Source organism: Trichosurus vulpecula, chromosome 1, assembly GCF_011100635.1.
Source record: "Trichosurus vulpecula isolate mTriVul1 chromosome 1, mTriVul1.pri, whole genome shotgun sequence".
Taxonomy (NCBI): Eukaryota; Metazoa; Chordata; class Mammalia; order Diprotodontia; family Phalangeridae; genus Trichosurus; species Trichosurus vulpecula.
The window spans coordinates 395,889,929-395,903,144 of record NC_050573.1 but is presented as its reverse complement, the minus strand read 5'-3'; the positions used below and the strand labels follow the sequence as shown (position 1 = coordinate 395,903,144).

The following is a 13,216-nucleotide window of genomic DNA, read 5'->3' as shown; positions in this document are numbered from 1 at the left end:
GTTCAGTTATTTCAGTTGTGTCTGACTCTGTATCCTCATTTTGGGGTTTTCTTGGCAAAGATACTGGAGTAGTTTGCCATTTCCTTCTCTAGTTCATTTTACAGATGAGGAAACTGAGGCAAATAGGCTTACGTGACTTGCTCAGAGTCACAAGCTAGTAAGTGTTGCTGGATTTGAACTCAAGAAAATGAGTCTTCCTGACTTCAGGCCCTGCGCTCTATCTGCTGTGCCAAATGGAAACTACTTAGAAAGACTGAATGTTTGAGACATGATCGTCGTAATTATTGGAGAAAGTAGTGAAGGAATAAGAGAGAAACTCACTAATGTACCACCTTCTGGAAAGCTGGCAGCGGCCTCTCAGGTTTGATCTTTGAATCTGCAACTTGGCTCTTGCTAGTAGTAGATATGGTGTGACAGAATAATGACAGCTGTTGGAATAAACCTACTAGAATTTACAAATCTTAGTGAAAGCTCTCTTTCTAATCAACTACCTTGGGAATCCGTAAGATTATTGCAAAGATGCTGTCACTGTTCAAAACATTTTCAGAACCCCTCTTTTGAACTGCCTTCAGAATCAGTGTACAAATCACACAAAAAAATATCATTTTCATCCCATTAATCTGGAGAGGCAACAGTCAGGAAGACCTGAGTTTAAAGCCAGCTTTAGACACTTACTAGCTGTATGACTTTGGGTAAGTCACTTAAATGCTGTATGCCTCAGTTTCTTCATCATGAAATATTGTTTAGTTGTTTTTCAGTTGTGTCCAACTCTTTGTGACCCTATTGGGAGTTTTCCTGCAAAGATACTGGAGTGGTTTGCCATTTCCTTCTCCAGCTTATTTTCCGTATGAGGAAACTGAGGCAAATAAGGTTAAGTGACTTGCTCAGGGTCACACAGCTAGTAAGTGTCTGAGGTTAGATTTGAACTTAGGAAGATGCATATTCCCAACTCCAGACCCAGCACTCTTTTCACTGTGCCAAAGCCGTCCCCTTTTCGCTAAAAGAGGTTAAGAAATAACAGTGCTGCCAACAAAAGTGTAAGAGTACACATCAGATGGTGGCCATCTCCAGTTGTCCTGGTGAATATCAGGCCACTGGACCCAGTTGGCTCTGGAGGAGAAAGTGAGACTGGCGAGCTTGTACAGCCCTCCCTCACTTAAATCAAAATACACTTGCAAGTGATGGCATCACCTCCCTGTTGTCATGGTCCTTTTTGAGAATGAAGGACAACAGCAGCACACATCAGACAGATGCATGGAGTAAATCAGTGAACTACCTTTCATCCAAAAAAGGCTTTCTTTTTCATCTAGTTATCTGAGAATCTTTAGATGCCTCCTAGAAGCAGGGAGTGTGGGTTATGTTCATGCTCATGGTTCCTTCTGCCTCTCTTGACTCTGTGACCTTCAGGATAATGTTTTGGGACATATCCAAAACAGTACTGTCTCAACAAAGCAATTGGGAAATAGGTTTTGCAGTTCATGCTACTGAAACACATGGAAGCCTAGAGAAGTGCGGTTTGTAGAAATGCCTGGTTTTTTCCACTATTTCTGAGAGTCATTGTAGGCTCCACCCTGGATCCAAATGGCAGTCTTTGCATCAGGAAGACCTACTTTGGATGCTTACTGGCTATGGGACCCTGGGCAAATGATCCTGGGAGAGGAAGTGCCCCAGCGGGTGTTCCCTGTGCTGAGAAAATTACACATCCCATGCACTCTGCCCTCTAATAAAAACCTAGACTCTTGGTTCTATCAGTGTTTACAAATGATCAAATAAACCAAGATCAAGAGTTTGTTCACTTCCTGTGTGTCTCATTCCAATCTGAGTTTTATGTTTCCAAAAGAAAATTACCCGTGACTCTCCCCTCTTTTTTTAGCCTCAACTCCAAGTAAATTTACCTACTCCTGGGATCAAACCATAAAACTCATGATCATGTCTTGCATACTTTCTTTTGCCCAAGCCAGAAGGCATAATAATGACTCAAATTAAATGGCGCTTTAAGGTTTGTGAATTTACATATGTATATGTGTAATATATATATATATATATATATATATATATATATATATATATGTGTGTGTGTGTGTGTGTGTGTGTGTGTGTATATGTGTAGATGTATATATGCACACATATACATATAATTTCATTTGATCCTCCCAAAAACCACGTGAGATAGGTTCTCTTATTAAGTCCATTTAATAGGAAATGAGGACTCATAAAGGTGAAGTGACTTCCATAGAATCCTATGGTCAGTAAGCATTTAGGGCAGGATTCAAACCCAGGACTTCCTGACTCCAAGCCCAGTCAGTGTTCTGTCTATTATAGCGCACCACTTCTAGAAGGAGCAGTGTCCCCCTCTCCCAGACCACCGGAGCTGAGCCGTAACCTGGCATGGTCCAGAGAGGACAACCCCACCGCTTAGCTCCAGCTTACTTAATTGCTCACCCGTCTTTGACATGTGACCATACTGTGCAGCTGGAGAATACACAGAGACACGTTAATATCAGCTAATAAAAGTGTGGGTGATTAGGTAGTTCTGGTTGTGGTATGTGTTGAGAATAGTAAGTTGGTTCCAGGAATCCAGAGTCAGTAAGGGGCTGCTGATGGGAGGGAAATGCACCTCCCTGCCCGTTAGGTGGGCTACACAGAAGCGCCATCCCAGATCTCTGAAGGACAAGTCAGAGGAGATGAGAGCTCCAGGAGTCAGGAGCCGGACACAAGGAGCGATGGAGTCAGAACTGGGAAGCTTGGGCCAAGAAGGGAGAAGGAATAGGTTCATGACCTCCTAACTCTCCGGCTTTCAGAGTTGCGTTTGGCCAGACTATCTGGTTGGTCATCTGGTTAAAGAAGAGATTTTCAGCAAGGCTCTGAGTTTCCGGAAAAATCAGACCCTCCAGAAAAGTGCAATAACAGGGAATACATGTGAGTCCAACTGGTCTCTAATGTCTGGCAATAATTTTTCTAGACATTCCTATAGTTGCACATCAGCAATCAGTCCAAGTCTGTGCGTGTGTGTGTATTTTACTGTTGCATAAAGCCTCATTTCACTTTCTGACAATGTCTTTCAGATTTTCCAAATGTTTCACATTCTTTCTGTTTTGCAAGCAGTTTTACTGGGCATGTTGCCTATTCCTAACAGCACGAGTTTAGGAAGGTTTTACCATTACTGCACTTTGAAAGGAGATTCGGACTTTCACGATGGTAGTTATCCTGTTTCATGTGTGATCTGAGCAGGGCATAACTCTACATATCCAAGCATCTGTTTTGGTTTTGTCTTTGTGTTCCTGATGCCTAGACCAGGACCGAAGACTCGGTAGGTGTTTAATAAATGCTCATTGCATTGAATTGAGGTAATGGGTCCAAAGAAATATGGGCAATAAAGTCCCCGAAGAATCAAATAAATGCTCATTCTTAGTTCCCTTCTGGTTTGTTTTGAAAGGACTTCAGAGTGAGATTTTCACCGCTGTTTACGTCCTCTCGTTGAGCCGAAGGCTTAGAGATGATGTCACTGAGAGCAGAAGGGGTAGCTTGGGTAGACAAGATAGATAGAGAGCATATAAATTTGGTAGGATGGGAGCTTTTACAAGGGAAGTATAAACAGGGCTTGGAGTCATGAATCTGCTAATTGTTCTTTCTTGCTGGAGACTTTAGTTCTGACACAAAGAGAGAACATTCAGTTCCTCTGCCCATTTCTGAGTGCTGCTGATTTCGTCCCAGCTGTGACAGCTCCATGAAACATCTCCTGTTCAACGCTGTGTCATTCCATCAGTACGCTTTTTTATTTCCTTCTAGCGGGAAGGCTGCCGGATCTGGAAGATGCACATGGTGAAAGGGTCAGACGGCCTGGGCATCCAGATAACAGGAGGCCGGGGATCAAAGCGATCACCACACGGGATCATCGTTGCACATGTAGAAGAAGGAGGGGCTGCACACAGGTGATAGAATTGCGTCTGCATGGTCTCCCATCCCCCCAGCCCCACCCTCTCCTCACCTTCTAAACCAATTTCTAAAAAACGCTAATTTATTGGAGGTCATGGGCTAAACTTGCAGTCAAAAGACCTTCATTCAAATCCTTCTCTGACACGTACTAGCTGTGTGACCCTGGGCAAGTCACTTGATCTTTATAAGTCTGTTTTCTCTCTATGAAATAGAGGTGATATTTGTACTGCCTACTTCTCAGGGTTGTTGTGAGGAAAACATTTGCTTTATATAACACTGTTAGGTTTTTACTCATCTGTTATGTCAACTGGGACTTTCTCGTAATTGGCAATTTCATTATAGGAGCATAGATCAATAGCTGTGTAGGACCTTAGGGGCCATCTACTCCAACTCTCTCATTTTACAGAGGAGAAAATGAAGGCCTAGAGAAATTAAGTGACTTGTACCTGTGTCCACACCAGTAGTGACAGAAACAGAATTAGAAGTGAGGTTTTCCTGGCTGCCAAGTTCAGCACTGAATACACTACATCGTGATGTCAAATTTGAATAGAAATTAATCCCTGTGTCTCACATATTGGCTTGCAAAACCACAGATTAACATCATTTATGTTGTAGTGTATTTTTATTTATTTTGCTAAACATTTCCCAATTATATTTTAATCTGGTTGCACTCAGGAGTTTTGCGGGAGCCCGTGTTTTCCCCCAGAACAGTATTGAAATTGATTTAGAAGTACATCGCAGAACTTGGTGTCGTTGCTTTAGGTCAGCCATACCTTAAACTCAGATCTTATCTTTTTTGAAGTATAATCTCTTTGGCATTGTGGGAATATCTAGTGTCTAAGAACCAGAGGTCACAGAGGGATCAATGTGTTCCTTTCCTGCTACACTCATTCCTGATTTTCCCTTCCGCTTGTTGGTGGAAGATGTTAAAACAGAGTGTCTCAAAAGTCTTAGTGCAGTTTTATGCTATGAAAGCTTTAATGGATAGTTTTACATTATTAACACTTTAATAGCACAAAACTATATTAAGACTTTTGGGACCCTCTGAGTAGACCTAAGAAATAGCCTTTTTATTTCTTGGCTGAGAACAGAAACAAGATTCACTGGAGCAGACAGAATTTGCCAGCAGACTAAGAAGATAACTTGCTATATTTATTGGAGGGGGAAGAGAGGAGGAAAGGGAAAAAAAACATTTTTACACAGTTTTGTTTCACTAGCCTTAATCCCAAGCATTTTGGAGCTGGAAAGTACTACAAAATGGCAGGATTTCGGAGGAAAAACTTAAGATAATCATCTGCTACTGAACAAGAATCCTTTCTAACATACCCAACAAATGGTCCCTCCAGCCTAGAATCCCTTCAGCTTAAAGACCTCTAATGGAGACTTCAATGCCTCCCGAAGTAGCCCATTTCATTTTTTTTTTTTTGAGGGAGGAAGGTAGGGCAATTGGGGTTAAGTGATTTGCCCAAGGTCACACAGCTAATAAGTGTGTCAAGTGTCTGAGGTCGGATTTGGACTCAGGTCCTCCTGACTCCAGGGCTGGTGCTCTACTCACTGCACCACCTAGCTGCCCCCGCCCATTTCATTTTACAGTGGCCGTAATCATTAGGAAATTTTTCCTGATATCAAACCAAAATCTTGCCTCTCTGCAGCCACTATTCTTCACTGAGCTAAGCAACCAAGTCATTTCCCATGTGGCAATCCTTCAGATACTTGACAAGAGTTGCCATATTTTGCTCCCCTCATTCCCACCCACCGAGTCCACTCTTCTCTAGGCTAAACATCCTTGGTTCCCTTCATTCTTAAATGGCATGATTTTGAGGCAGTTCCCCACCCTGCTTATCATTCTCAATGTACTCTGTATCAGTATCCCTCTTAAAATTCTTAAAGATCATCTACTCCTACCTTCCCATTCTCCTAGTGAGGAAGGTGAGATCTAGAAAAAAGGGTGACCTTGCTGAAGGTCACCCAGCTAGTGAGTGATGGAACTGTGATCAAAACCCAGTGATCTTTCCACTATACTCTGCTGCCTGCCTGTCATTAAAGGACTGAGGTTTTGTGGGAACATAGCAGCACCCTTGTATCCCATGCTAAGGAACATACCCACTTCCTACTATCAGAGAATTTATAGTTGACTTTTGGTTTGAGATGCCACAAAGGCTCGTTGTTCCAGGGATCTGTGGTCTTAGTGTGAGGGCTCCCTCCACCCTTTAACAGATTAAAAAAGGGGAGTTTTTTGTGTTGTTTTTTTTTTATAGTCAGTCTTCATGGTTTCTGTGAATAAGGAAGTTATCACCTGGTGGATAACTTTCTAGTGATGAGCCTTTCCAGTCTTAGTCAAGCTGCTCCTTAGATAAAGCATAGCCATTCCTGTGCTGGAAGCCTCCAGCTTTGTAGGATGCGCTAGAAATTGGGTGATCCTCTGACACAGCCCCCATGAGCCTAAGCTCGCCTCCGTGACACCACAAGGCACAGAAGGACTTTCCTTGAGGAGACAGAGTTAATAGATGTAAATCTAGTGATGATAAGAATGGAAGGAATGAAGTGCTTTGGAGAGGGGTGTGGGTAGAGAATGTAGTGGAGGAGGGTCTCCTAAGCTGCCTCTTTTAGAAATCCTCCAGTTTCCTTCAAGACTGGGCTCAAGAGTCACCTTCTACATGAAGCTTTTCCTGATTTCCAGCTGGTGATGCCTTCCCTGCAAACTAACTTCTCTCTTTTTGCATCTATTTTGTTTAATCCTCCTTCTGCTTCCCTCCACCCCTGTTGTCCAGAAGCCTTGGGGGAGGGAATTTACCTGCTGGATTTACCTTCTGATGTGCCAAACCTGGGAAATTCTGGGTAGTTATATAGTAGTTTATCTGGGTAGTATATAGTATATATACATTTACATGTGTGTGTGTATATATATATATATATATATATGTATACACATATATGTGTGTGTGTGTGTGTGTGTGTCTGTGTCTATTAATTGGCCCTCTCATGAAATCATCTGTTCAGAGCTGACGAACATCTTAGAGGCCATCTAATACAACCCCTTTATTTTACAGAGATGAAAACTGAGGTCTAGACAGTATAAGCAGCTTGCTCAAGGTCACATAAGTATTAAGTGTTCCTGAACCCAAGTACAGGTCTTTGCTAGCTTGGCTGCCAATAAGAGCCAGCTTTCTGACTTCGCTGATTTTGAACTTGGCTCAGTCCTTCCAGACCTCCACTTCCTCTTTCTGAGATCTGATGCCCAGCTCCCTCCCTCAAAGGAAGAATAAGCTGACCCCAACTTGCAGACTCAGGATTGTCCAGACTCCAGTTCTTAACCTTTGCCTAAGTTTGGTGAAATAACTGTTGCTCAGAGGTTGGGGGTGGGGATGACATAAAGTTAGATTTAGAGCATGTAGAATGTGGGGATCCGGTTGTGGGCATTGATTGAGGGCCTTGCCTTGAGCATCCATGGGTTGTGGGAAGGAGGGAAAAAGTATCTCAACTCATAGCTGGTTCATCAGAACCAAGAAGGAGAGGCTTTCCCACCCTCTCCTCTTGGCTTGCTGAATGAAGTCATACTTGCTGACTGATTGCTTGGAGCTCAGAGACCGGCAAAGCTAGAGATAGGATTTGGGTTGCCATAGTAGAATGAGTTAAAGCCATGGAAACAGATGAAATCCTCTAGCACAGAAGTGTTAAATTCCTGCTGGTCCACAAAACTCCCAAGTACAACAGGACCCAGATTAAAATGGAAGTGGAAAATGTTTAATAAACAAAATTACAGGAAAACATCAACAATGTTAATTTGTGGTTTTTCTAAGTCACTATATAGCCCATTTCCATTTAAGTTTGACACCACTGCAGATCCACTCTGTCTCACTGAGATACCTTTCTGGACTCCAGACGGTACAGTAATCTCCTCCCGCTGTCCCTAACGCAGAGACCATGTACCTTAAAGATGCAGCCTTTTATTTTCAACTATATTTGGGGCCCTTATACTTTGGGAAGGGTGCTTTTAGACACTGTCTCATCTGCTTTGTTTTGTGTTGGGTCTGGTAGTTCAGATGAGGACTCTCATTGCACTATAATAGGGCTTTCTCCATTAGTGCCATTAGTCAGTGACACGTGTCTATTAGAGAGAGGTCATCCAAAACCATCAGGATAGGTCTAACCATACTGTAATCACAAATGATGAGGTCTGCAGGAGAAAAGGACAGGGGCTTTCACTGATGGGGATGTCAGGTCCATCTCCCATGAGGAGGCTTGGTCCCCATGAAAAATATCTATAAGATGTATATTGTCCCTAATCAGGACTTTGGGTCTTAAGCTGGATGTCCCCAGCTGGTGAAAGGTAGGGCCTCCCGGGGAATAAGGAAAGGAAGAGGGGTGATGCACAGGGACTGGACCAGTAGAAAGAGCATGGTTTTCCAGTTAGGCACATCTCTTCATGTCCCAGGCCTCAGATTCCTCATTTGTAAAGTAATGGGGTTGGACCAGATAGCCTGTGGGGGCCCATCTATTCTAAACCTGTGATCCTATGAGTTTCCTCATCTGAAGTCCTGTCTCTTCCTCTGATTTGATTCTGATTTCCTCGCTATTTACCCCTGTGATGATTTTACATTCTCTGAATTCCCTTGCCCCACCTCCTCCCTTCCTTGGGGGTGGGGGGATGCTTCTCTCCTAGCCTCCCTTGCCTTGTGGGCTCCCCATGGCTAGTACCTGAGCAGCCAATATGGCTCCCCAAGACCGTTGAAGGTGTTGGGTTTATGGAAGGGAATAAGGCCAGACTTGGAGGCTTCCCTCATCAGTGATTCTCAGAAGCAGATCACTGGAAGCCAACTACAGACAGGGTAATGTTTAACAGGTCCCTCATTGGCTGTAGTCACAAAGATGATGTGAGATAGCCTGGAAAGTCTTGTCCTCTGGCTGGGCCAGAGAAGGCTGGTGTTACTTCCTCCTCCATCATAATACTAAGAGAATCTGTCAAAGTCAGCTCTGAACACCACCAGAGAATTACATCCTTACCTCAGGTCACCACACTGCTAGGAAGAGCTGTGAAGGGGAAATGTAGGATATATTTCTAGGAGATTGGGAGATACTGTGCTGTAGTTCAAGGGGAGATGTTTTTCCCCCTTACTGGCCTTACAGACTTCTACATTTATCCTAAAAACTGATATAGAAAGTTGAAAGGTTCTGCAAACTCAGCAATTCCTGTAGCCTCTGGCAGGTAGGTGGAAAAGTCAGTGTTTGGTGCAGATAGGATTGGGCCAGGACCCCCTGTTCCTCCCCTGCCCCAATCCAAACTGTTGACCCCCTTACTGGTCCAGGTCCCATGACTTCATTCAGCAACCTGAGCTGAGGGGGTGGGTGGGAAATCTGTCCTTGTCTCCCCACCTTGGCTCTAGTGAACCAGCTGAGGGTTGGGATTCTTTCTCCTCCCTCCCACAGCACATGGAAGCTCAGGCCCATTCCCTCCACCCCCGCCCCCAGCTCTGTACACATTTGCTGAGGTCATATCTGAGGCTCCTCTTCTACTCTGAGGCTCTGACTGGGGCTTCCCAGAATGGCTCCAGAGACTCACCCTATGAGAAAGAGAGAAGAGAATGAGACTGCACAGGGAACATAAGGCTGGGAGAGAATGTCATACAAGTTGGGGGTTCAACTGCATCAGAGAAATGATGATGAGGATGAGGCTTCTGGGCATACAGCATGACCCTGGCCTTGGGAGAGGAGAAAAACTTAGGTCTGCAGTTGGGAGTTTCACCTTTACCTGTCACTCCAGGAAGCTATTCACTACACTCAGTGGATCTGACTCACGCAGAGATAGCGAGCAATGTCTGCTCTTAGCCCCAGGATGGAGAACAGCACTTCATGGGGCCGAATCCCTTGGGGTCATGTGTCAGTTATGGCCCCATGTCGTATGTCAATCATCTGGAGCCCTCAGGTTCTTTGCTTCTCCATCTACCAAGGGTGCACATGTATACTATATGCAAGTCTCTCAAGAAGGTTTCTTTGTTTCTAATAATTGATATGAAAATGCCAGAGAAAAGGGGCTCCTGTGATGGATTTATCACTAACACACTACAACTCATGCCGTCTTTGGGACTGACACTTACCGTGCAATCAAGTAACTCTAGTTAAAATTGTTTTTAGTCGTAATTTCTTCCTCTTTTGAATGCACCCTGGCCCATACGAACCACCGCCCCCGCCGCCCACCCCATTCTAGGAAGATCACAATTCTTCTTCTGAAGCATCTTGACAAAGGTTGTTTTTTCCTCTTTGCTTCCTCAGGGATGGCAGGCTGACCTCAGGAGATGAGCTGCTAATGATCAATGGTCAGTCCCTGGTTGGCCTCTCCCATCAGGAAGCTGTGGCCATTCTCCGTGCTGCAGCTGGCCTAGTTCAGCTGGTGGTGGCCAGCAGGGTACGTATTTACAATTATCATTTTCACAGTGGCAAGGATGGGGATATGGACTGTATGTGTGATTGCATTGGTATGAGGAAAGCCCCTCTGTCAATACGGATTGGTATCTTCTCTGAAACATATACTCTTACAGAGTTGCCTGGGACATTTAGAGGTTAAGTGAATTGTCCAAGCTCACACAGCCAGTATGTGTCACTGTCAGGGCTCAAAATCACATCTTCTTGGTTCCAAGACAACTCTTTATGTTTCTGAATTTGCATTCTGCATTGGAGATGTGCATGCCAGGCATCATACACTTTTTCTAAAAATTTTATTTCATTATATTTTCCCATGAAACACCTCTAATAGAAAGGAATCTTGCCTTCAAGAGATTTTTTTTTTCTAAAGACATAGGTGTAACCAATAAGCACACAAAAGTGTTTGACCAAGTGTTATGTGTGTAAGTATTGGTTTTATTTTAATTTATAGGTTGTGTGTATGTACACACACACACACATACACACATGTAAAAGGTTGGAAAGTTAGGGCTGGGGAAGACAAGTTTGGTAAAATAAGGAATGGGAGCAAATATTTTGGGTGGAGAGAAAGAAGAGTGTAATAATAGCAGGACAGAAATTCTTCAGAGGGGGGGGAACAGATTAAGATGCTCCCCCCTAAGTCCATCGGATCCTTGATCAGATGGAATGAAGGGCCTGACCTAGATGTGCTTGGGGTGGGAAGTTGTTTTTAGAATCATAACATTTTTCTAGCCAAAGGAGACTTAACAGATGATACCATTTCAATAAGAAAATCTATTTATTGCTTTTATAGTCACTGGGATGACATAGATCTGGCCCAACCCTTGTTTTCAAGCCACTTATAATCAAATGGAGATTGGAGAAAGGAAGATATGTGCATAACTAAGTGTGGTATAAATGCAGGGGAGAGGTCCAGGCAAAGTACTATAAGAAACTGGAGGTGAAAAAGACCATTTTCAGCAAGGGCCATCAAGAAAAGCATCCTGAGGGGGCAGCTAGGTGGTGCAGTGAGTAGAGCACTGGCCCTGGAGTCAGGAGGACCTGAGTTCAAATCCAGCCTCAGACACTTGACACAAGTACTAGCTGCGTGACCTTGGACAAGTCACTTAATCCCAATTGCCCTGCCAAAAAAAAACAAAAAAGAAAAACATTTTGAAAGCAGTGGTTTCTGAATTGGGCCTTTGTCCAATACACTCATTTGACAGAAAAAGAAACTGAGGTCTTGAACATAAGGAGCTATAGTTTGTGGGAGAACTGAGACTAGGGCCCAGGTTTCCACCCCTCTCTTTGCCTTGGGTTTGTTCCCAACCAAATAGCTTTCTCCTTTTCTTCTTCATGGTCTCCTTCAGCAATACCCCTAGAATCAAATATAAAGTTCTCTGATGTCTAAAACCCTTCACAAACTGGCCCTTTCCTCCCTTTTCCAGTCCTCTTACAACTCCCTCCCATCCACATAGTCCATGATGCAAAGGCACTTGGCTCTTTGCCATTTCTGGAACAAGATATTCTATGTCCTGACCACATTTTTTCTGACTGTCCCCCATGCCTGGAAGTCCTTCCTTCCTCATTGCCGTCTCCTGGCTTCCCTGACTTCCTTCAGGTCCCAGTTAAAGTCACACTTTCTCCAAAAAGCCTTTCCCATTCCTATCTTAATGCTCGGGCCTTCTCTCTACACATTACCTCCAGTTTATCCTATCTGCAGCTTCTTCATATGTAGTTGTTTCCATGTTTTCTCTGCCTTATAGACGGTGAACTCCTTGAAAGCAGAGACTGTTTTTGCTTATCTTTGTATCTTCAGTGCCTGGCACATTGTAGGCACTTAGTAAATGCTTTTTGACTTGCTAACTTGCTAGGAGAGAAGATTTCAAGGTCACACTGTGAGTTGGCATTCCATGTGACACTTGGAGCTACTAAGTTGAGATCCCACTTCCCTCCTGGGAACATCACTGGCCTCCACACATTCTACTCTACAAACATCATTGCCTAACTAATTATGTAGATTCAGTGGATGTGAAATCAAGAGGGAACAGGTGTAACTTGTTTCTCAATCCAGCCTATTTTTGCTGCAGTTGAGACAATAAAACAGGCCATGTTATGGATAACTTAATGAGTTGGTACCTTGGTGTAGAACTTCATTGAATTAATACTGAAAGGTGGCCCAGGTCCTGGAAGAGCTTCAGAGCGCTGAGCTGTTTCTAATTTGTGTACGTGTGTGTGTGTGTTTTGGGTGTTTTAGTCTTTGCAGTTACTTAGAATTATCTATAGCTTCCCTCCCTCCTAGTTTAGTTTGCTAGAGGCTTGAATTCTGGGCCTATCCCTTCCAGAGAAATATTGGTGCCATGCATACATTGGCCCTATTCCATCCTTTACCTGATAATTTCCAAATCAGGGATAAGGACCTTTTTGACTATTGAAAAAAAGGTTATCATCCCAAAGAAAACAGAATAAGTCATGTACTTAGGTAAAAATCTACAATTAAGGGCCACATGCAGGATTGGGAAATTAATTGTTATGACAAGGAAGATATTGTCTCACATTATCATCAACATGTTTGAATAAGTAATTATGCATTTATTCATTAATTTTATTATTTGTTTGTTTATTTGATTAATAGTTCTTTTCTCCCTACTATATATAAATAAGGCACTGGACATTGTGATGCTGATAGCATGATTCCTCATCTTGGTCTTTCAGAATCATTGTCTTCCTTCAAGGCCCAACTTGGATATCTCTCTTTATGCAAAATTGAAGCTCTTTGCCGTGTCACTCCACTACTCAAAAAAACTTCATTGGCTCCCTATTACACCCTAAAGTCAAGTACTAAGTACTCAGTTTGTCATTTAAAACACTGTTTAGCATA

General features: G+C 43.3%; 1 protein-coding gene across 1 annotated transcript in view; it reads left to right on the top strand.

The window, feature by feature from the left end:
• Positions 1-13,216, top strand: part of PDZD2 (PDZ domain containing 2) — a 307,428-nt gene that overhangs the window by 216,523 nt on the left and 77,689 nt on the right. Inside the window, exons 3-4 of the mRNA XM_036746331.1 lie at positions 3,790-3,932; positions 10,207-10,339. Of these exons, the coding sequence (XP_036602226.1) occupies positions 3,790-3,932; positions 10,207-10,339 (276 nt within the window). The remainder of the gene's footprint in view (positions 1-3,789; positions 3,933-10,206; positions 10,340-13,216) is intronic.